This window comes from Cetorhinus maximus, chromosome 10 (assembly GCF_964194155.1).
Source record: "Cetorhinus maximus chromosome 10, sCetMax3.hap1.1, whole genome shotgun sequence".
Taxonomy (NCBI): domain Eukaryota; kingdom Metazoa; phylum Chordata; class Chondrichthyes; order Lamniformes; family Cetorhinidae; genus Cetorhinus; species Cetorhinus maximus.
This window is the reverse complement of record NC_135888.1, coordinates 50,477,817-50,503,343: the sequence shown is the minus strand read 5'-3', so window position 1 is coordinate 50,503,343 and position 25,527 is coordinate 50,477,817. Positions and strand designations below refer to the sequence as shown.

The window sequence follows — 25,527 nt, the reverse complement described above, 5'->3', positions numbered from 1 at the left end:
GCACTGGGGACAGGTCTGTCACTGTATAACACTGGGGTCTAGGACTGGAGACAGGTCTGTCACTGTATATCACTGGGGTCTAGGACTGGAGACAGGTCTGTCACTGTATAACACTGGGGTCTAGGACTGGAGACAGCTTTGTCACTGTAAAACACTGGGGTCTAGGACTGGAGACAGGTCTGTCACTGTATAACACTGGGATCTAGGACTGGAGACAGGTCTGTCACTGTATATCACTGGGGTACAGGTCTGGAGACAGGTCTGTCACTGTATAACACTGGGGTCTAGGACTGGAGCCAGGTCTGTCACTGTATAACACTGGGGTCTAGGACTGGAGACAGGTCTGTCACTGTATAACACTGGGGGTCTAGGACTGGAGACAGGTCTGTCACTGTATAACACTGGGGTCTATTACTGGAGACAGGTCTGTCACTGTATAACACTGGGATCTAGGACTGGAGACAGGGCTGTCACTGTATATCACTGGGGTCTAGGACTGGAGACAGGTCTGTCACTGTATAACACTGGGGCACAGGACTGGAGACAGGTCTGACACTGTATAACACTGGGGTACAGGACTGGAGCCAAGTCTGTCACTGTATAACATTGGGGCACAGGACTGGAGACTTATATGTCACTGTATAACACTGGGGTCTAGGACTGGAGACAGGTCTGTCAGTGTATAACACTGGGGCACAGGACTGGAGACAGGTCTGTCACTGTATAACACTGGGGTACAGGACTGGAGACAGGTCTGTCACTGTATAACACTGGGGCACAGGACTGGAGACAGGCCTGTCACTGTATAACACTGGGGCCCAGGAATGGAGACAGGTCTGTCACTGTATAGCACTGGGGTCTAGGACTGGAGACAGGTCTGTCACTGTATAACACTGGGGTCCAGGACTGGGGACAGGTCTGTCACTGTATAACACTGGGTCTGGGACTGGAGACAGGTCTGTCACTGTATAACACTGGGGTACGGGACTGGAGCCTGGTCTTTCACTGTATAACTCTTGGGCACAGGACTGGCGACAGGTCAGTCACTGTATAACACTGGGGCACAGGACTGGAGACAGGTCAGTCACTGTATAACACTGGGGCACAGGACTGGAGACAGGTCAGTCACTGTATAACACTGGGGTCTAGGACTGGAGACAGGTCAGTCACTGTATAACACTGGGGCACAGGACTGGAGACGGGTCTGTCACTGTATAACACTGGGGTCTAGGACTAGGAACAGGTCTGTCACTGTATAACACTGGGGTCTAGGACTGGAGACTGATCTGTCACTGTATAACACTGGGGCACAGGACTGGAGACAGGTCTGTCACTGTATAACACTTGGGCACAGGACTGGAGACAGGTCTGTCACTGTATAACACTGGGGTCTAGGACTGGAGACAGGTCAGTCACTGTATAACACTGGGGCACAGGACTGGAGACAGGTCTGTCACTATATAACACTGGGGTACAGGACTTGGAGACAGGTCTGTCACTGTATAACACTGGAGTTCAGCACTGGGGACAGGTCTGTCACTGTATATCACAGGGGTACAGCACTGGGGACAGGTCTGTCACTGTATAACACTGGGGTACAGCACTGGGGACAGGTCTGTCACTGTATAACACAGGGGTACAGCACTGGGGACAGGTCTCTCACTGTATAACTTTGCGGTGCAGGACTGGAGACAGGCCTGTCACTGTATAACACTGGGGTACAGGACTGGGGACTGGTCTGTCACTGTATAACACTGAGGTACAGGACTGGAGACAGGTCTGTCACTGTATGGCAATGAGGTACAGGGCTGGAGACAGGTCTGTCACTGCATAACACTGGGGTACAGCACTGGGGACAGGTCTGTCACTGTATAATACTAAGGTACAGGACTGGGGACAGGTCTGTCAGTATAACAATGCCGTACAGGACCGGAGACAGGTCTGTCACTGTATAACACTCGGGTACGCGACTGGGAACAGGTCTGTCACTGTCTAACACTGCGGTAAAGCACTGGAGACAGACCTGTCACTTTATAACTCTGGGTACAGTACTGGGGATGGGTCTATCACTGTATAACACTGGGGCACAGGATTGGGAACAGATCTGTCACTGTATAACACTGTAGTACAGCACTGGGAACAGTTCTGTCACTGTATAGCACTGGGTTACAGGACTGGGGATATGTCTGTCATTATAACACTAGGCTACAGGACTGGAGACAGGTCTGTCACTGTATAACACTGGGTACCAGGACTGGGAACAGGTCTGTCACTGAGTAACACTGCGGTAAAGCACTGGAGACAGGTCTGTCACTGTATATCACTGAGGTACAGGACTGGGGACTGGTCTGTCACTGTATAACACTGAGTGACAGGACTGGGGACGAGTCTATCGCTGTATAACAATGCGGTACAGGACTGGAGACAGGTCTGTCACTGTATAACACTTGGGTATGGGACTGGGAACAGGTCTGTCACTGTCTAACACTGCGGTAAAGCACTGGAGACAGGTCTGTCAATATATAACACTGGGTACAGTACTGGGGACGGGTCTATCACTGTATAACACTGGGGCACAGGATTGGGAACAGGCCTGTCACTGTATAACACTGGAGTACAGCACTGGGAACAGTTCTGTCACTGTATTGCACTGGGTTACAGGATTGGGGACCGGTCTGTCATTATAACACTAGGCTACAGGACTGGAGACAGGTCTGTCACTGTATAACACTGGGTACCAGGACTGGGAACAGGTCTGTCACTGAATAACACTGCGGTAAAGCACTGGAGACAGGTCTGTCACTGTATATCACTGAGGTACAGGACTGGGGACAGGTCTGTAACTGTATAACACTGGGGTACAGGACTGGGGACAGGTCTGTCACTGTATAACACTGGGGTACAGGACTGGACGCAGGTCTGTCACTATAACACTGTGGTATAGGACTGGCGAAAGGACTGTCACTGTATAACACTGGGGTACAGCACTGGGAACAAGTCTGTCACTGTATAACACTGGGCTTCAGGACTGCAGACAGGTCTGTCACTGTATAACAATGGGGCACAGGACTGGAGACAGGTCTGTCACTGTATAACAGTGGGGTACGTAACTGGAGACAGGTCTGTCACTGTATAACAGTGGGATATGTAACTGGAGACAGGTCTGTCACTGTATAACAGTGGGGTACGTAACTGGCGACAGGTCTGTCACTGTATAACACTGGGGTACGTTACTGGAGACAGGTCTGTCACTGTATAACAGTGGGGTACGTAACTGGAGACAGGTCTGTCACTGTATAACAGTGGGGTACGTAACTGGAGACAGGTCTGTCACTGTATAACACTGGGGTACATTACTGGGGCGGGTCTTGCACTGTCTTACACTGGGGTACTGGGTTGGAAATGGGTCTTTCACGGTATAACACTGTGGTACAGGACTGGCGACCGTTCTGTCACTGTATAACACTGGGGTACAGGACTGGGGACAGGCCTGTCACTGTATAACACTGGGGTACAGGACTGGAGACTGGTCTGTCACTGTATAACCCTGGGGTACATCACTGGGGAGAGGTCTGACAGTGTATAACAGTGGGGTACAGGACTGGGAACAGGTCTGTAACTGTATGACACTGGGGTACAGCACTGGGGACAGGTCTGTCAATGTATAACACTGGGGTACATCACTGGGGAGAGGTCTGACACTATAATACTGGGGTACAGCACTGGGGATAGGTCTGTCACTGTATAACATTGGGGTACAGGACTGGAGACAGGTCTGTAACTATAACAATGGGGTGCAGGACTGGGGACGGGTCTGTCACTGTATAACACATGGGGTACATCACTGGAGATGAGTCTATCACTGTATTACACTGGGGTACAGGACTGGAGACAGGTCTGTCACTGTATAACACTGGGGTACAGCACTGGGAACTAGTCTGTCACTGTATAACACTGGGGTACAGCACTGGGAACTAGTCTGTCACTGTATAACACTGGGCTTCAGGACTGCAGACAGGTCTGTCACTGTATAACAATACGGTACAGGACTAGAGACAGGTCTGTCACTATAACACTGGGGTACAGCACTGGGGACGGTTTTGTCACTGTATTACAGTGGGGTACAGGACTTGAGACAGGTCTGTCACTGTATAGCACTGGGGCACAGTACTGGGGTCGTGTCTCTCACTGTCTAACACTGGGGTACATGACTGGAGACAGGTCTGTCACTGTATTACACTGGGGTACAGGATTGGGAACGGGTCTGTCATTGTATAACACTGGGACACAGCACTGGGGTCGGGTCTGTCACCGTATTCCACTGAGGTACAGGACTGGGGACAGGTCTGCCACTGTAAAACACTCGGGTACAGGACTGGAGACACGTCTTTCACTGTATAACACTGGGGTACAGGACTGGGTACAGGTCTGTCACTGTATAGCACTGGGGTACAGGACTGGGGACGAATCTGTCACTGAAGAACACTAGGGTACAGCACTGGGCATAAGCCTGTCACTGTATAACACTGGGGTACAGCACTGGACACAGGTCTGTCACTATAACACTGGGGTACAGGACTGGAGACAGGTCTGTCACTGTATTACACTAGGGAACAGCACTGGGGACAGGTCTGTCACTGTATAACAGTGGGGTACGTAACTGGAGACAGGTCTGTCATTATAACACTGTGGTACATTACTGGGACGGGTCTTGCACTGTCTGACACTGGGGTACTGTCCTGGAAAAGGGTCTTTCACTGTATAATACGGTGGTACTGCACTGGGGACATGTCTTCCACTGTTTAACACTGGGGTACAGCACTGGGGACAGGTCTGTCATTGTAGAACATTGGGGTACAGCACTGGGGACGGGTCTCTCACTGTATAACACTGGGGTACAGGACTGGAGACAGGTCTGTCACTGTATAACACTGGGGTACAGCACTGGGAACAGACCTGTCACTGTATAACAATTAGGTACAGACTGTAGACAGGTCTGTCACTGTGTAACACTGGGGTACAGCACTGGGGACGGTTCTGTCACTGTATAACACTGGGGTACAGGACTGGAGACAGGCCTGTCACTGTATAACACTGGGGTACAGGACTGGGGAGGGTTCTGTCACTGTATAACACTGAGGTACAGGACTGGTGCCAGGACTGTCACTGTATAACACTGGGGTACAGGACTGGGGGCGGTTCTGTCACTGTATCACTCTGGGGTACAGGACTGGGGACGGTTCTGTCACTGTATAACACTGAGGTACAGGACTGGTGCCGGGTCTGTCACTGTATAACACTGAGGTACAGGACTGGAGCCAGGTCTGTCACTGTATAACACTGGGGTACAGGACTGGGTACAGGTCTGTCACTGTAAAACGCTGATGTACAGGACTGTGGATGGGTCTGTCTCTGTAGAGCACTAGGTTACAGCATTGGGCATAAACCTGCCGCTGTATAACACTGGTGTGCAGCACTGGAGACAGGGCTGTCACTATAACACTGGGGTACATGACTGGGGACAGGTCTGTCACAGTGTACCACTGGGGTACAGGACTTGGGGCAGGCCTATCACTGTATAACACTGGGGTACAGCTCTGGAGACAGGTCTGTCACTGTATAACACTGGGGTACAGAACTGGGAAGAGGTCTGTTACTGTATAAGAATGGGGCACAGGACTGGAGACAGGTCTGTCACTGTATAACAATGGGGCACAGGACTGGAGACAGGTCTGTCACTGTATAACAGTGGGGTACGTAACTGGAGACAGGTCTGTCACTGTATAACAGTGGGGTACGTAACTGGAGACAGGTCTGTCACTGTATAACAGTGGGGTACGTAACTGGAGACAGGCCTGTCACTGTATAACAGTGGGGTACGTAACTGGAGACAGGTCTGTCACTGTATAACAGTGGGGTACGTAACTGGAGACAGGTCTGTCACTGTATAACACTGGGGTACATTACTGGGGCGGGTCTTGCACTGTCTAACACTGGGGTACTGGGTTGGAAATGAGTCTTTCACGGTATAACACTGTGGTACAGGACTGGCGACCGTTCTGTCACTGTATAACACTGGGGTACAGGACTGGGGACAGGCCTGTCACTGTATAACACTGGGGTACAGGACTGGAGACTGGTCTGTCACTGTATAACCCTGGGGTACATCACTGGGGAGAGGTCTGACAGTGTACAACAGTGGGGTACAGGACTGGGAACAGGTCTGTAACTGTATGACACTGGGGTACAGCACTGGGGACAGGTCTGTCACTGTATAACACTGGGGTACATCACTGGGGAGAGGTCTGACACTATAATACTGGGGTACAGCGCTGGGGACAGGTCTGTCACTGTATAACATTGGGGTACAGGACTGGAGACAGGTCTGTAACTATAACAATGGGGTACAGGACTGGGGACGGGTCTGTCACTGTATAACACATGGGGTACAGCACTGGAGATGAGTCTATCACTGTATAACACTGGGGTACAGGACTGGAGACAGGTCTGTTACTGTATAACACTGGAGTACAGCACTGGGGACAGGTCTGTCACTGCATTACACTGGGGTACAGGACTGGGGACAGGTCTGTCATTGTAGAACACTAGGGTACAGCACTGGGCATAAGCCTGTCACCGTATAACACTGGGGCACAGGACTGGGGACAGGTCTGTCACTGTATAACACTGGGGCACAGCACTGGGGACGGGTCTGTCACTGTATAACACTGGGTTACAGGACTGGGGACAGTCTGCCACTGTATAACACTGGGTTACAGGACTGGGGACAAGTCTGTCATTGTAAAACACTGGGGTACTGCACTGGGGACATTTCTGTCACTGGAAAACACTGGGGTACAGTGCTGGGGTCAGGTCTGTCAATGTATAACACTGGGGTACAGTACTGGTGGGGACAGGGCTGTCACCATATAACAGTGGGGTACTGTACCAGTGGGGACAGGCCTGTATAACACTGTCTATATAACACTGGGGCAATGTAGATTTGGGGACAGGGCTTTCACTATATGACACTGGGGTAATCTGCTGGTGGTGTCAGGTCTGTACTGTATAACACAGGGCTACAATCCTGGGGGCACAGGTCTGTCACTGTCTAACACTGGGGTACAGACTTGGTGAGGACATTTCTGTCACTGTATAACACTTTGGTGCAGTACTGGTGGGGACAGCCCTGTCACTGTATAAACTGTGGTACAGTACTAATGTAGACAGGTCTGATGCTGTATTACAATGTGGTTCAATATTGGTGGGGACAGGTCTATTACTATATAACACGGGTACAGTACTGTTGGGGATAGGTCTGTCACTGTATATCACTGAGGTACAGTGCTGGAGAGAAATCTTTCACTGTATAGCACTGGGGTGCAGCACTATTAGGGACTCGCCCGTCACTGTATTACACTATGGTACAGTACTGGTGTAGACAGGTCTGCCGCTGTAATACAATGGGGTACAGGACTGGTGGGGACAAATCTGTCACTGTATAACACTGGGATACAGTTCTGGTGGAGCCATGTCTGTCACTTTATAACACTGGGTTACATTACTGGCAGCAGCCGGTCTGACGTTGTATAACACTGGGGTACGGAACTGGTGGGGACACACCTGTCACTGTATAACACTAGGGTACAGTACAGGTGAGGACAGGTCTGTCACTGTATAACACTGGTGTTCTGTACTGTTGGCGACAGGCCTGTCACTGTCTTACACTGTGGTACAGAATTAGTGGGGACAGGTCTGTCGCTGTATAACACTGGGGACAGGACTGTCACTGTATAACACTGGGGTACAGTACATGTGTGGCCGGCCTGTCACTGTACAGCACTGGGGCACAGTACTGGTGATGACAGCTCTGTCACTGTATAACACTGGTGCACAGGACTGGTGGAGACAGGACTCTCACTGTATAACACTGGGGTACAGAACTGGTGGGGTCACATATGTCACTGTATAACACTGGGCTACAGTACTGGTGGGTACATGCCTGTCGCTGTATAACACTGAGGTACAGTACTGGTGGGGACAGGTCTGTCACTGAATAACACTGAGGTACAGTACTGGTGGGGACAGGTCTGTCACTGTATAACACTGGGTACAGTTCTGGTGGGGACAGGTGTGTCACTTTATAACACTGGGGTACAGGACTGGTGGGGACAGGTGTGTCACTAGACAACACTGGGGTACAGAACTGGTGGGGTCTCATCTATCACTGTATAACACTGCGCGACTGTACTGGTGACATGTCTGTCACTGCATAACACTGGGGCAGAGGACTTGTTGGGACAGGTCTGTCACTGTATAACTCTGACATACAGTACTGGTGGGGACAGGTCTATCACTGTATAACACTGCGGGTCAGTACTGGTGGGGACAGGTCTTTCACTGTATCACACTGGTGTACAATACTGGTGTAGACAGATCTGTCACTGTGGGGTACAGTGCTGATGGGGACAGGTCTGTCACTGTATAACAATAAGGTACAGTACTGGTGGGGAAATGTCTGTCACTATAATACTGGGGTACAGTACTGGTGGGGACAGGCATGTCAGTGCATAACATTGGGGTACATTACTGTTGGGGACAGGTCTGTCACTGTCTAACACTGGGGTACAGAATTGGTTGGGACATACCTGTCACTGTATAATACGGTACAGTACTGGTTGGGACAGGTCTGTCACTATATAAAACTGGGGTACAGAACTGATGGGGTCACATATGTCACTGTATAACACGGCTACAGTACTAGTGGGTATATGCCTGTCGCTGCATAACACTGGGGCACAGGTCTTGTTGGGACAGGTCTGTCATTGTAGAACACTGAGGTACAGTAATGGTGGGGACAATTCTGTCACTGTATAACGCAGCGGTAAAGCACTGCTGGGGACAGGTCTTTCACTGTATAACATGGGTACAGAACTGTAGGGACAGGTCTGTCACTCTTAACACTGGGGTACAGTACTGGTGTGGATAGGTCTGTTGCTGTAATACAATGGGGCACAGTACTGGTGGGGACAGGTCTGTCACTGTATAACACTGGGGTATTGTACTGGTCGGGGCAGGACTGTCCCTTTGTAACACTGGGTTACAGTACTGGCAGCAGCTGGATTGACGTTGTAATTGGTGGGGACACGTCTGTCACTGTATAACACTAGGTTACAGTACTGGTGGGTACAGTTCTGTCACTCTATAACACGGGTACAGGACTGGCGCGGCCAAGTATGTAACTAAATAACAGTGGGGTAATGTGCAGGTGGGGACAGGTCTGTCACTGCATAACACTGGGGTACCGTACTGTTGGGGACAGGCCTGTCACTGTCTTACTCTGTGGTACAGAATTGGCGGGGACATGTCTGTTGCTGCATAACACTTGAGTGCAGTACTGGTGGCGACAGTTCTGTCACTGTATATCACTGGGGACCAGACTGTCAATGAAAAACACTGGGGTACAGTACCTGTGTGGCAGGCCTGTCACTGTACAACACTAGTGTACAGGACTGGTGGAGATAGGACTCTCACTGTATAACACTGGGGTGCAGGGCTGGTGTCGACAGGTCTGTCACTGTATAACACTGGGGTACAGAACTGGTGGGGTCACAGCTGTTATTGTATAACACTGCGCTACAGTACTGGTGGGTACATGTCTGTCGCTGCTTAACAGTGGGCCAGAGGACTTGTTGGGACAGGCCTGTCACTGTATAACACTGCGGTACTGTACTGGTGGGGACAGGTATTTCACTGTATAACCTGGGTACGGAACTGGTAGGAACAGGTCTGTCACTGTATATCACTGTGGTACAGAACTGGGGAGGACATGCCTGTCACTTTATTACACTAGGATGCAGTACTGGTGGAGACAGGTTTGTCACTGTATAATACTGGGGTACAGTGCTGATGGGGACAGTTCTACCATTGTATAACACTCGGGTACAGTACTGGTGAAGACAGGCCAGTCACTGTATAACACTCGGGTCCAGTATTGGTGCGGACAGGTCTAACACTGTATTACACTAGGTTACAGTGCCTGTGGGGACAGGTCTGTCACTGTATAGCACTGGGTCACAGTCATGGTGAGGACAGCTCTGTAACCGTATAACACTGGGGCACAGGACAGGTGGCGACACATCTGTCACTGTATTACGCTGGGGTACGGCACTGGTGGGGACAGGTCTGTCACTGTATAACACTGTGTACAGTACTGGTGGGGCCAGGTCTATTACTGTCTAACACTGGGGTACAGGACTTGTGGGGACAGGTAGGTCACGGTATAACACAGCGGTACATTTCTGGTGGGGACAGGTCTGTCGCTGTATTACACTGGGGTACAGAACCGGTGGGGTCTCATTTGTCACTGTAAAACACTGCGCCACAGTACTGGTGGGTACATGTCTGTCACTGCATAACACTGGGGCAGAGGACTTGTTGGGACAGGTCTGTCACTGTATAACTCTGAGGTACAGTACTGGTGGGGACAGATCTATCACTGTATAACACTGCGGGTCAGTACTGGTGGGGACAGGTTTTTCACTGTATAACACCGGTACTAAACTGGGAGGGACAGGTCTGTCACTGTATCACACTGGTGTACAGTACTGGTGTAGACAGGTCTGTCACTGTGGGGTATAGTGCTGATGGGGACAGGCATGTCACTGTATAACATTGGGGTACAGTACTGTTGGGGACAGCTCTGTCACTGTCTAACACTGGGGTACAGTGCTGGCGGGGACACGCCTGTCACTGTATAACAGTGGGGTAAGGTATAGCTGGGAACAGGTCTGTCACTGTATAACACTGGGTTACAGTACCTGTGGGGACACATCTGTCACTGTATAGCACTGGGGTCAGTACTGGTGGGGACACATCTGTCACTGTATAACACTGGGGACAGTACTGGTGGAGACAGGCCTGTCACTGTATAACGCTGGGTTACAATACTGGTCGGGACTGGTCTGTCACTGTATAACATTGGAGTACAGCACTGGTGGGGACTTGTCTGTCACTGTATAACACGGGTACTAAACTGGTAGGGACAGGTCTGTCACTGTATCACACTGGTGTACAGTACTGGTTTGGACAGGTCTGTCACAGTGGGGTACATTGCTGATGGGGACAGGCATGTCACTGTATAACATTGGGGTATAGTACTGTTGGGGACAGCTCTGTCACTGTCTAACACTGGGGTACAGTGCTGGTGGGGACACGTCTGTCACTGTATAACAGTGGGGCAATGTACAGCTGGGAACAGGTCTGTCATTATATAACTCTGGGGTACAGTATTGGTGGTGACAGATCTGTCACTGTATAACACTGGGTTACAGTACCTGTGGGGACACATCTGTCACTGTATAGCACTGGGGTCAGTACTGGTGGGGACACATCTGTCACTGTATAACACTGGGGACAGTACTGGTGGAGACAGGCCTGTCACTGTATAACGCTGGGTTACAATACTGGTCGGGACTGGTCTGTCACTGTATAACATTGGAGTACAGCACTGGTGGGGACTTGTCTGTCACTGTATAACACGGGTACTAAACTGGTAGGGACAGGTCTGTCACTGTATCACACTGGTGTACAGTACTGGTTTGGACAGGTCTGTCACAGTGGGGTACATTGCTGATGGGGACAGGCATGTCACTGTATAACATTGGGGTATAGTACTGTTGGGGACAGCTCTGTCACTGTCTAACACTGGGGTACAGTGCTGGTGGGGACACGTCTGTCACTGTATAACAGTGGGGCAATGTACAGCTGGGAACAGGTCTGTCATTATATAACTCTGGGGTACAGTATTGGTGGTGACAGATCTGTCACTGTATAACACTGGGTTACAGTACCTGTGGGGACAGGTCTGTCAGTATATAACACTGGGGTACAGTACTGGTGGGGACACATCTGTCACTGTATAGCACTGGGGACAGTACTGGTGGGGACACATCTGTCACTGTATAGCACTGGGAACAGTACTGGTGGGGACAGGTTTGTCACTGTATTATACTTGGGCACAGTACTGGTGGGGACATTTCTGTCACTGCACAACACTGGGTTACAGTACTGGCAGGGGTTGGGCTGACATTGTGTAGCACTGGGGTTCAGTACTGGTGGGGATAGGTCTGTCACTGTATAACACTGGGGTACTGTACTGGTTAGGACAGGTCTGTCAGTGTATAACACTGGGTTACAGTACCTGTGGGGACAGGTCTGTCAGTGTATAACATTGGGGTACAGTACTGGTTAAGACAGGTCTGTCAGTGTATAACACTGGGTTACAGTACCTGCAGGGACAGGTCTGTCAGTGTATAACACTGGGGTACAGTACTGGTGGGGACACATCTGTCACTGTATAACACTGGGGTACTGTACTGGTTAGGACAGGACTGTCACTGTACAGCACTGGGTACAGTACTGGTGGTTCTCGTCTCACTGTCTCTAACACTGGGTTACACTGAATTACTGAGTATAATGTTCTCCCGTTGTTTGCAGTGCTGGATAACTCTCTCAGTTTTGTTTTTGTGTGAGTTCCATGTCACTGTGAATCTTCACTTATCACACTGGCATATTAATTCAACTTTTTGCACCTGATCGGACACACTGGGCAAGTGTGACTGGACTTGGAGGACCTTCTCCGAATGGAGGTGGACTGGAGAGTGTGTGTGCATTCCAGCAACTGAGCCCAGGATTTGAGCAATCCTGAAGGGTTGTGGTGTATTTTCTCACTCCCCCTCTGGTTCAGAGTTTCACTGGTATGCCTCTGCTTTTTTGTGTTGGGTTTCATCCTGGCTTTTTGATGCAGAAGTTTTGCAAAAGTTTGGCCCCTTCCATGGGGAAAACATGACCTCTTAGTAAGATTTTGAGGTCTCTCTCTGTTCATCCCGCTGATTTCAGACAAGACAGAAGTCAGGAGTTCTCTTTAACGCAGTGCCTCTTGGTTGGATAATGTCCAGTACAGTCTGTCTGTTCCGTACTGCATCTGTAATGACTGCAGAGAAGATTCATGCTACTGGTGGTAAACTGGTTGCAAGTACTGCCTGTGGTTTGTTTAAAAAGTGAATATTCTCCAGTTGTATTCTCTATTTTCTACACCCACATGTGGTCTTTAATAGCCTGTTGACCTCCCTCTTTCCCCGGGTAGTTCTATCACTGCTGTTTCTGCACTCTGCAACAGTGGGTTCCAGAGTAGATTACCTTTGATGAATCTCTTCATAGTAGTCCTTTCAGCTCTGTACAGTCAGTAAAATATTTGTAATATTGTCAAATACCTGAAAAATCTTACTGAAACTTTCAAGGGCTCAAGAAATGTTCTGGAGAAGCCTGAGTGAGACCTGCGGGTTGTCAGTCCCTCAATGTCACACAGCTCCTTCCTGAAACAACACTTTGCTGCTTCATTCTTTTGTGATGATGTTTTCTTGATTCAGTGCCCATGAGCTCAGAATGATAGGATGGAGGGAGGGGGCCTCCCCCGGCTGCCTGACACCATCCTCCTCGAAGTCTTCCTGAAGCTGGAACACCAGGATGTCCTCGCCGCTGGCACCACCTGCAGGCAGTGGTACGGAGTGTCCCGTGACGAATTTCTATGGAAGGATCTCTTTTACCGTTACTACAATGTGAATCGATCAGTCCCTCGCCATCCAGGTTCGTCTCTCTATTGCTTTCTGGCTCTGCTCAACTGTGAATGCCTTCTAAGGCATTTCATTAGATGTTAAGAACTTTACATGGGAGCAGGAGTAGGCCATGAGCTGTCTAGAGCTTGTTCCGCTATTCAATACGATCATTACTGATCTTTGACCTCAATTCAACGTTCCCTCCAAGGCAAGAACATTCTTCCTTGGGTAAGGAAACCAAAACTGTGCATAGCACTCCAGGTGTGATCTCGCTAAAGCCAAGTGTAATTGCAGCAAGTCTTCCTGACACATACACTCCAATCTCTTTACGATAAAGGCTAACAAACCATTTGCTTTCCTCATTGCTTGCTGTACCTACATGTTAACTCTCTGAAAATGTATCATTGTCCAAAGAGCTAGACTAAGAGCCCCAGTAACATGATTTGCAGGAGGAGCTCAAGTCACTGGAGGCCTTTTGAATGTTTTAATCTCGAATCATAGTCATAGAGGTCTACAGCACAGAAAAAGGCCTTTCGGCCCATCGAGTCTGCGCCGGTCAAATAAGTACTTAACTACCCGGATCCCATTTTCTAGCTAGGCCCATAGCCTAGTATGCCATGGCACCGCCAGTGCACATCCAAATACTTCTTAAATATTATGAAGGTTTCTGTCTCTTCCACCCTTTCAGGCAGTGAATTCCAGATTCCCACCACCCTCTGGGTGAAAAAATTCTTTCCCACATCCCCTCTAAACCTCCTGCCCCTTACCTTAAATCTATGCCCCCTGGTTATTGATCCCTCCACCAAGAGGAAAAGTTCCTTCCTGTCTACCCTATCTATGCCCCTCATAATTTTATACACCTCAATCATGTTCCCCCTCAATATCCTCTGCTCCAAGAAAAACAACCCCAGTCTATCCAATCTCTCCTCATAACTGAAACTCTCCAGCCCAGGCAACATCCTGATAAATTTCCTCTGCACTCTAGTGCAATTTAGAATCAACCTGTGTGCATATTTTAAAAGTTATCTCCATTTCTGTGATTCATGTACAATGACACCCAAATCCCTCTCAATGCCAATATTTACTAGCCTTACCTTAAAAAAAAAATTCAGCTTTTCTACTCTTCCTACCAAAGTTGCTAATTTCACATTTTGGAAACCTGCCACTTTCTTGTCCAACCTGTCTATATCCCCCCGCAGCCTCTTTGTGCTCTCCTCACAGATTACTTTCCCACCGGCCTTTGCATTATCAGCAAATGTGGATACATTACACTCAGTCCCCTCATTTAACTTATTGCAATAGGTTGTAAATAGCTGAGGTCCCAGTCCGAAAAACAACTCTTCACCACTGCTGTGTTTCCTGGTACTCGGCCAACTTCATATCCATGCTGCAGGAGTTCCTCAGGATCATGTCCCAACCATCTTCAGCTGCTTCATCAATGACCTTCCTTCCATCATAAGGTTAGAATGGGGATGTTTGCTGATGATCACACAATGCACGACTCCTCAGATACTGAAGCAGCCCATGTCCAAATGCAGCAAGACCTGGACAACATTTAGGCTGGGACTGATAAGTGGCAAGTAACATTCGCGCCACACAAGTGCCAGGCAACGACCATCTCCAACAAGACAGAATCTGACCATCATCCCTTGACATTCAATGGCATTCCCATTGCTGAATCCCCACTATCAACATCCTGGGGGTTACCATTGACCAGAAACTGAACTGCACTAGCCATTTAAATACTGTGGCTACAAGAGCAGGTCAGAGGGTGGGAATTCTGCAGTGAGGAATTCTCCCCCTGACTCCCCAAAGTCTGTCGACCATCTACAAGGCAGAAGTCAGTAGTGTGATCGAATACTTTCCACTTGCCTGGATGAGTGCAGCTCAAACAACACTCGAGAAGCCTTACACCATCCAGGACAAAGCAGCCTTTTTGATTGATACCCCATCCACAACATTCACTCCCTCCACCACCAACGCACAGTAGCAGCAGTGTGTACCATCACAGATGCACTGCAGCAATTCACCAAGACTCCTTAGAGAGCACCTTCCAAACCCATGACCGCTACCATCTAGAAGGACAAGGGCAGCAGGTGTATGGGAACACCACCACCTGGAAGTTACCCTCCAAGCCACTCACCATCCTGATTTGGAAATATATTGCAGTTCCTTCACTGTCTCCGGGTCAAAACAGGAATATAGGAAAAGGAGAAGGCCCATTCAGCCTGTTGACCCTGCTCCACCATTCAATATGATCATGGCTGATCAAACACTTCAATGCCTTTTTCCCACACTATCCCCATAACCCTTTACGTTATTGTTAATTAGAAATCTATCAAACTCTACCTTAAACATACTCAATGACTGAGCTTCCACGGCCCTCTGGGTAGAGAATTCCAAAGTTTCACAACCCTCTGAGTAAAGAAATTTCTCCTCATCTTGGTCCTAAGTGGCTTCCCCTTTATTTTGAAATTGTGTCCCCTGATTCAAGTCTCCCTAACCAGGGGAAACATCTTACCTGCATCTACCCTGTCTATTCCTTTAAGTAGGTTTCAGTGAGATCACCTCTCATTTTTCGAAACTCCAGAGAATACAGGCCTAGTTTCCCCATTCTCTCTACACAAGATAGTCCCACCATCCCTGAAACAAGTCTGGTGAACCTTCTTGCACTCCCTCTGTGGCAATAATATCCTTTCTGAGGTAAGGGGACCAAAACTTCACACAGTACTCCAGGTGTGATCTAACCAAGTTTCTGTAGAATTGAAGCAAGACTTCACTACTCCTGTACTCAAATCCTCTTGCGATAAAGGCTAACATACCATGAGCCTTCCGAATTGCCTGCTGCACCTGCATGTTAGCTTTCAGTGACTTATGGACAAGGACACCTGGGTCCCTTTGTACATCTACACTTTCTAATCTCTTGCCATTTAGGAAATACTCTGCACATCTGTTCCTTCTGCTAAAGTGGATAACCTTACATTTTTCCACATTATATTCCATCTGCCACGCTCTTGTCCACTCACTAAGTCTGTCCAATCCTCCTGTAGCTGCTTTACATCTTCCTCACAACGCACGTTCACGCCTAGATTTGTATCATCTGCGAACTTGGAAATATTACATTTGGTCCCCACATCCAAATCATTGAGATATATTGTGAACAGCTGGGGCCAAATTACTGATCCTTGTTGTACCCCAGTAGTCACAGCCTGCCAATGTGAGAATGACCCATTTATTCCTACTCTCTGTTTTCTGCCTGTTAACCAATCCTTAATCCATGCCAGTATATTACCCCTTATCCCATGTGCTTTTATTTTGCTAATCAACCTCCTGTGGGGGACTTTATCAAAAGCCTTCTGAAAACCCAAGTATACTACGTCCACCGACTCCCCTTTATCAATTCTGTTAGTAACATCCTCAAAAAAACTCCATATTCAACAAACATTCATAAATCCATGTTGACTGTGTCCAATCAGACCATTTTATCTAATTGTCTATTTATCACATCCTTTATAATAGATTCTAGCATTTTCCCTACTACTGATGTGAGGCTAACAGGTCTGTAGTTCCCTGTTTTCTCTCTCCCTCCCTTCTTAAATAGTGGGGTGACATTTGGTACCTTCCAATCTGCAGGAACCATTCCAGAATCTACAGAATTTTGGAAAATGATCACCAATGCATCCATTATCTCTATAGCAACCTCTTTCAACACTCTGGGATGCAGAATATCAGGTCCTGGGGACTTATCGACTCTCAGTCCCATTAATTTCTCCAATACAGCTTTCTTACTTATACTAATTTCCTTCAACTCCTCATTCTCCCTTGTTCCTTGGACCTTTAAATCTGGGAGATTTCTTGTATCTTCCTCAGTGCAAACAGACACAAAGTGATCATTTACCTTCTCTGCCATTTCTCTATTCCCCATTATGAATTCTCCTGACTCTGCCTGTAATGGACCCACATTTGTCTTAGCCAAACGCTTCATTTTAACATACCTAATCCTGGAACTCCCCCCCCCCCCCGCCCCTAACAGCACTGTAGACTGCAGCTGTTCAAGAAGGCAGCTCACCACCACCTTCTCAGGGACATTTAGGACAATAAATGCTGGCTGAGCCAGCAATGCTCACATCGCATGTAAGAATAAAAAGTGCTGACACTCTCCTTTTTATTCCATGGGCTGCAACAAGTTTAAACTGACTGGCCTGTAGTTGCTGGGTATATCCTTACACCATTTTTTGAACAAGGGTGTAACATTTGCAATTCTGCAATCCCCTGTGTCTAAACAGGATTGGGAGATTATGGTCAGTACCTCCAGAATTTCCACCCTTACTTCCCTCAGCATTCTCGGATGTATCTCGTCCAGTCCTGATGACTTATCAACTTTAGGTACAGTCAGCCTTTGTCTCCTCTTTATCCATTTTTAGCCCGTCTCAACAAGGGCCCAGCTGGAGTACTGTGTTCAATTCTGGAATCCACACTTTAGGAAGGATGTCAAGGTCTTAGGGTGCTGAGGTGATTTACTAGCCAGGTGGCAGGGATGAGGGACTTCAGTTATATGAGGAGACTGGAGAAGTTGGGGTTGTTCTCCTTAGAACAGAATTAATAAAGGTTTTCAAAATCATGAAAGTTTTTATTTTTTATTTATCCACAGGATGTGAGCATGGCTAGGCCATGCCATCCTTAATTGCCCCTGAGAAGGTGGTGGTGAGCTGCCTTCTTGAACTGCTGCAGTCCATGTGATGTAGGTACACTTACGGTGTTGTTAGGGAGGGAGTTCCAGGAGTAAATAAAGATAAACTGTTTCCAGTGGTGGTGTTGTGGGGGGTGGGGGTGGGGGGGTTGGGAGGTTGGGGGGCATGGGGTGACGGGTAACCAGAGAACTCAGATGTAAGATGACTGGCTAAGAACTGGAGGGGAAATGAGATTTCTTTTTAAATACAGAGTTGTTGTGACCTGGAATGAGTTGTGATGGCGGAAGCAGATTTAATAATAACTTTCAAAAAGAAATACTTAATTGGAAAACATTGGAAGAACGGCAAAGTACAACTGTACATCCAGGACTCTGTGTTTGAACTACAGAAGGTGGTCTTAGCCCCTCTAGCCATTGAATCCCCATATTACTGCATTTCCAGCTGTTTTACTAACCTGTTCCCTCCTTGCACCCCCATTTCCCCTCCCCCCTACTCGTCCACCAAACCCCAAACCCTTGTTTGTTGGAGCCATTGATATTTAATTGCAGTCATCATTCTCCCCACAGGAAGGTGTAATCTCAGTTACTCTGGGCACTCCTGCTCAAATCTTTCCTTCCTGCCTTTCCCTACTACTAAATCACCAATCGTTCCTCATCCATTGCCTGCTCTGTATGTCTTTGTGTGACTACCCTCTCAAGCACTCACTCCAGAAACTGCTCTCCCTCTCTGATGTGTTGGACTGTCTCTATTTCCCCCTCAAGCTCTGAATTTTGAGCTTCAGCAACGTCAATTGATGGCTCTTCACTGAATCAATAACTGGTGCTCGAAAACTCCCACATGTGGCAGAATTGCCTGGTCACTATCCCTTACTGTGTTGCCATCTTATGGTCTGATTCATGTTGTGTATAAGATCAGCTGGACTTCTTCGCACTTCCATCTCCCTTGGCACTTAATTCCCTCTTTTATCAAATTCCCAGACTCTTTTCTCCCAACTTTTCACACCTCACTCTGATACCAGCTTTCACTCCGATACCAGCTTTCACTCCACACCATCACACCACAGGCTTTCATGTCTGAGTGGGTGACACCAAAAGTTGTACTGGTTGAGAATTCCTAGTGCACACAGCCCTGTAGAACAGTGAATCCATAATCTGGCAGTGGGAGGGCAGGAGACTTTAACAGTTATTTTCCAGCTTTACACTTACCCCCTGCCCCCCCACCGCCCCCCCCCCCCCCCCCCCACCCCAAACGCCGCTTCACCCCCCCACCCACCATTGGCAGCCTTCCGTTTCACAGGACGATGCTTTGTGCTGTGCTGGTCAGCTCTGTGCTTAGCATTGCCTGAAGAGGCTCAGGAGTTTGTGTGGGATTAAGAACAGAAACCGACTATTGAGTCAACACAGCTATTGATTTCTTAGAGACCAGCTCTATGTTTTCATGTATATCTTCAACCCTTCTCTTTGCATGAACTCTTGAACTCATTTACACTGTCCTCATTAAAGTCCTTCACTGGTGACTTATTGTACAGCCCTTAGGATGAAACGCTCACCAATGTGAGAATTTCACTTTTTACTTTTACCTGGGATTTGAACCCATCCCCATTATGAACAGGTTGCCATAATCATTTGTGGGAGCTGGTGGCGTAGTGGTAATACCCCTGAACTTGTAATCCAGAGGCCCAGGCTAATGCTCTGGGAACATGGGTTCAAATCCTACCACGGCAGCTGATGGAATTTGTATTCATAAGTAAATTTAATCTCAGTGATGGTGACCATGAAAGTATTATCTGATTTACCAATGTCCTTTAGGGAAGGAAATCTGCCATGTGACTCTAAACCCACAGCAATGTGGTTAACTGTTAACTTCCAGTTCAAGGGCAATTAGAGATGTTAGCAACACCAACGTCCCATGAAATAATAAGGAAAATTCTCTTTATAAACCTGAAAGCCTTGGATCGCTTTTACGACTTTGTAAGTGGTCCTCCTGGTTCTCTGTAATATCCTGTCATCTCATTAACCTTCTGAAATAAATAATTCAGCCATTAGCAATTGGAAAGATCAGTGCCCAGCAATGAGATAAAGCCACTTACACAGACCACCACTGATTGCAACCTCGCCCCTAAGAGCAGAGATATCAACATATAATCCAGGCTGACATTCCCGAGGGACATTGTCTGCACTGAGCTGCATTGTCAGAGCTGCTGCCTTTCAGACGAGACATCACAGACATCAAACTGGGACTTTGTCTGATCTCTCAAACAGATGTAACCGACCCCATGGCACTATTGGAAGAAGAGTTGGGCTCATTATCATGTTGCTGTTTTTGGGAGCTTGCTGTGTACAAATCAATTGCCATGTTTCTTAAATTCTAACACTAACTACAATTCAAAAGTATTTTTTAGACTGTGAAGCACATTGCGACAATCTGAGGTTGTGAAAGGTGCTACAGCAATGCAAGGCTTTCCTTAGGTACTTCTGACCTGAAAGTCCGCCTCACTGGCCACTGAAACCTCTCCCTCTGGTATTTTAACCCTCTCACTGAAACCTCTCCCTCTGGTATTTTAACCCTCTCACTGAAACCTCTCCCTCTGGTATTTTAACCCTCTCACTGAAATCTCTCCCTCTGGTACATTAACCCTCTCACTGAAACCCCTCCCTCTGGTATTTTAACCCTCTCACTGAAACCACTCCCTTTGGTACATTAACCCACTCACTGAAACCTCTCCCTCTGGTACATTAACCCACTCACTGAAACCTCTCCCTCTGGTACATTAACCCTCTCAGTGAAACCTCTCCCTTTGGTACATTAACCCTCTCACTGAAACCCCTTCCTCTGGTACATTAACCCTCTCACTGAAACTTCTCCCTCTGGTACACTAACCCTCTCTCTGAAACCCCTCCTTCTAGTACACTAACCCTCTCACTGAAACCTCTCCCTCTGGTACACTAACCCTCTCACTGAAATCTCTCCTTCTAGTACACTAACCCTCTCACTGAAACCTCTCCTTCTAGTACACTAACCCTCTCACTGAAACCTCTCCCTCTGGTACATTAACCTTCTCACTGAAACCTCTCCCTCTGGTACATTAACCCTCTCACTGAAATCTCTCCTTCTAGTACACTAACCCTCTCACTGAAACCTCTCCTTCTAGTACACTAACCCTCTCACTGAAACCTCTCCCTCTGGTACATTAACCTTCTCACTGAAACCTCTCCCTCTGGTACATTAACCCTCTCACTGAAATCTCTCCCTCTGGTACATTAAGCCTCTCACTGAAACCCCTCCCTCTGGTACATTAACCCTCTCACTGAAACCTCTCCCTCTGGTACATTAATCCACTCACTGAAACCTCTCCCTCTGGTACATTAACCCACTCACTGAAACCTCTCCCTCTGGTACATTAACCCTCTCACTGAAACCCCTCCCTCTGGTACATTAACCCTCTCATTACAGCATTTTAATTGTTTTGAATAAATCTATTGTTCATGACATTACTTGCTAGATTTAGCACTGGCTAAAGTGAACAAACATGGCACCAAAATGGGTTGGAAGCCAGAATTAGAGCAAAATAAAAGTATTTAGGAATATTGAAAATAGGGAAGAAAGGTGGAAAGAGGAAATGTTTGGGAATGGTGTTCCAGAGGGTAGGCCGTAGTGATCCAAAGTGATGGAGCAAAGGAGCAGGAAATGAGCCAACATCAGTGGTGAAGAGGGTTCAGCTGGAGGAGATCCTTAGTTTGAATGGAGAGACCAGGGAGGGAATGGCCAGATAAGGTATCATTATAGCCAGTCCTTACAAAATACAATTTTCACTAATAATGAATTCCTTGAATATCTGGGATGTAAGGTGTTACTTGTTGGTGTTAAGTGTTCACAAGCACAAGTTTTATCAGCATTAATGCAGACCTACTCTTGCAAGCAACCTGTTAGCTTCTGAGCTAATGCCTACATGCATGAGTTTAAGCACTGGTGAAGTTGAGGAATCGTTGAATAATAGAACTGTTAAGGCATAGAAGGAGACCAGTCAGCCCAAAGTGTCTTTGCTGGTTCTATGCAACAAGCAGTTCACCCAGTGCCACTCCCCACATTCTCCATAACCCTGCACATTCCTCCTTTTCAGGTAATAATCCAATTCCCTCTTGATTGAATCTGCCTCCACCGCACCCTTAGGCAGTGCATTCCAGATCTGAATCACTGGCTGCATAAATAAGTTTTTCCTCATGTCTCCATTGCTTCTTTTGCCAATTACCTTAAATCTGTGCCCTCTGGTTCTCGATCCTCCCACCAATGGGAAGTTTCTCCCTATCTACTCTGTCCAGACCCCTCATGATTTTGAACAACTCTATCAAATCTCCTCTCAATATCCTCTAAGCAGAACAGTACCAGCTTCTCCAATCTTTCCATGTAACTGAAGTTCCTCGTCCCTGGAACCATTCTTGTGAATCTTTTCTGCACCTTTCATAGCCTACCTAAAGTGTGGTGCCCAGAACTGGATGGAATACTCTAGTTGAGGCTGAACCAGTGTTTTATACAGGTTAAACACAGTTTCCTTTGCTTTTGTACTTTGTGCCCCTATTGATAAAGCCCAGGGTGTTGTATGCTTTATTAACCATGCTCTCAACCTGTCCTGTCACTTTCAATGATTTGTGTACATATACCCCCAGGCCACTCTGCTCCTGCACCCTCTTTAGAATTGTACTCTTTATTTTATATTGACTCTCCCCATTCTTCCTATTAAAATGAATCACTTCACACTTCTCTGTGCTAAATTTTACCTGCCATTTGTCCATCCATTCCACCAACCTGTCTATGTCCTTTTGAAGTTTAATACAATGCTTCTCACAGTTCCCAATGCTTCCAAGTTCTTATTCACTAATTTTGAAATTGTGCCCTGCACACCAGATCATTAATATACATTAGGAAAGGCAAGGGTCCCAACACCGATCCTGGGGAACTCCACTACAAACTTTCCTCTAGTACACATCAACAGCATTACCCTCATCAACCTCAATGCTAATGCTGGGATAATTATTCTGGTCCAAGTTCTGAGCACAGCCAGGCAAAAGATAGCAAGATATTCTGCAGTTGTACTGCCTCAACATTGTGCCTCAAGCCCGTCTACTGAGAGGAGATGCCAGCTGTACCTGTCCATTTCTCACACAATCAGCCCTGTGTCTCAGATAGCATTTGTATTACAGGCAGGGTACAGGAAGCTGAGTCACATTGGATGTTTAATTAAAAGAGATACCAAAAAACTTTATTCTGCCATACGCTAGAACATATTAATGCTGACATCTTGTCACTTTACAGCTGCTGTTTCGTGGCTGGGTGAATTTCAGAGACTATACGACACAATTCCACGTGTGCAAGTGGAGACGCTAAAGGAGCATCGTGATCAAGTATTACACGTCAGCTTCTCTCATAATGGCTACTTATTTGGATCCTGTTCCAAGGACTGTTTTGTCAAGGTAAGACCTCTCTCAGTCTGTGCAAGGATAAGACCTCGCTTGGTATACGTGAGCTTATAACTTCTCTCTCTCCGTGCAAGGATGCGACCTCTCTCTCTCTGTGTGAGGATGCGACCTCTCTCTCTGTGAGAATGCGACCTGTCTCTCTCTGCGTGAGGATGCGACCTCTCTCTCTCTCTGTGTGAGGATGCGACCTCTCTCTCTCTGTGTGAAGATGCGACCTTTCTCTCTGTGTGAGGATGCGACCTCTCTCTCTCTCCATGTGAGGATGTGACCTCTCTCCCCGTGTGAGGATGCGACCTCTCTCCCCGTGTGAGGTTACGGCCTCTCTCTCTGTGCGAGGATTCGATCTCACTCTCTCTGTGCGAGGATGCGACTGCCCTCTCTCTGTGTGAGGATACGACCTCTCTCTTTCTGTGCAAGGATGCGACAGCCCTCTCTCTGTGTAAGGATACGACCTCTCTCTTTCTGTGCAAGGATGCGACAGCCTTCTCTCTGTGTGAGGATACGACCTCTCTCTTTCTGTGCAAGGATGCGACAGCCCTCTCTCTGTGTGAGGATACGACCTCTCTCTCTCTGTGCGAGGATGCGACTGCCCTCTCTCTGTGTGAGGATACGACCTCTCTCTTTCTGTGCAAGGATGCGACAGCCCTCTCTCTGTGTGAGGATACGACTTCTCTCTCTCTGTGCGAGGATTCGATCTCTCTCTCTGCATGAGGATATGACCACTCTCTCTCTCTGTGAGAGAATGCGACCTCTCTGTCTCTGTGCGAGGATTCGACCTCTGTCTCCCTGCGTGAGGATACAACCTCTCTCTCTCCGCGTGAGGATGCGACATCTCACTCTTCGTGCGAGGATACGACCACTCTCTCTCCGTGTGAGGATGCGTCCTCTCTCTGTGCGAGGCTACGAGCTCTCTCTTTCTGTGCGAGGCTACGAGCTCTCTCTTTCTGTGTGAGGATACGACCTCTCTCCGCACGAGGATTTGACCTCTCTCTATGCGAGGATACGACCTTTCTCTCCAACTGTGCGAGAATACGATCTCTCTCTCTCTGTGTGAGGATATGACCTCCCTCTCTCTGTGCGAGATTACGACTTGTCTCTTCCTGTGCGAGGATCTGACCTCTCTCTCGCTGTGCGAGGATATGACCTCTCTCTCTCCGCGCGACGATACGATCTCTCTCTCTCTGTGTGAAGATACGACCTCCCTCTCCCTGTGTGAGGATTTGAACTTTCTCTCTCTGTGAGGATACGACCTCTCTCCCTCTGTGTGAGGATGCGTTCTCTCTCTCTCTCTCTCTGTGCGAGGATATGACCTCTCTTTCTCTGTGTGACGATGCACCCTCTCTCTCTCTCTCTCTTTCTCTGTGCGAGGATACGACCTCTCTTTCTCTGTGTGAGGATGCGCCCTCCCTCTCTCTCTCTGTGTGAGGATGCGCTCTCTCTCTCACTCTGTGTGAGGATGCGACCTCTGTTTCTCTTTTCGAGGAAACGACCTCTCTCTGCTTGAGGATATGACATCTCTCTCTTTGTGTGAGCATGCGCCCTCTCTCTCTTTCTCTGTGCGAGGATACGACTTCTCTCTCTCCGTTTGTGGATACGACCTCTCCCTCTCTGTGTCAGGATATGACTTCTCTATCTCCGTGCGAAGATATGACCTCTCTCTCTTTGTGTGAGGATACGACCTCTCTCTCTGTGTGAGGATTCGACCACTCTGTCTCTCTGTGAGGATACGACCTCTCTCTCTCTCTG

General features: G+C 48.0%; 1 protein-coding gene across 4 annotated transcripts in view; it reads left to right on the top strand.

Moving 5' to 3' along the window:
* The window catches only part of fbxw5 (F-box and WD repeat domain containing 5), a 216,255-nt gene that overhangs the window by 123,408 nt on the left and 67,320 nt on the right, over positions 1–25,527 (top strand). For all 4 annotated transcript variants that reach the window (XM_078550471.1, XM_078550469.1, XM_078550468.1 and 1 more), the window contains exons 2-3: positions 13,431–13,647; positions 23,618–23,775. In XM_078550471.1, the coding sequence (XP_078406597.1) occupies positions 13,455–13,647; positions 23,618–23,775 (351 nt within the window). In that variant the 5' untranslated portion in view covers positions 13,431–13,454. The remainder of the gene's footprint in view (positions 1–13,430; positions 13,648–23,617; positions 23,776–25,527) is intronic.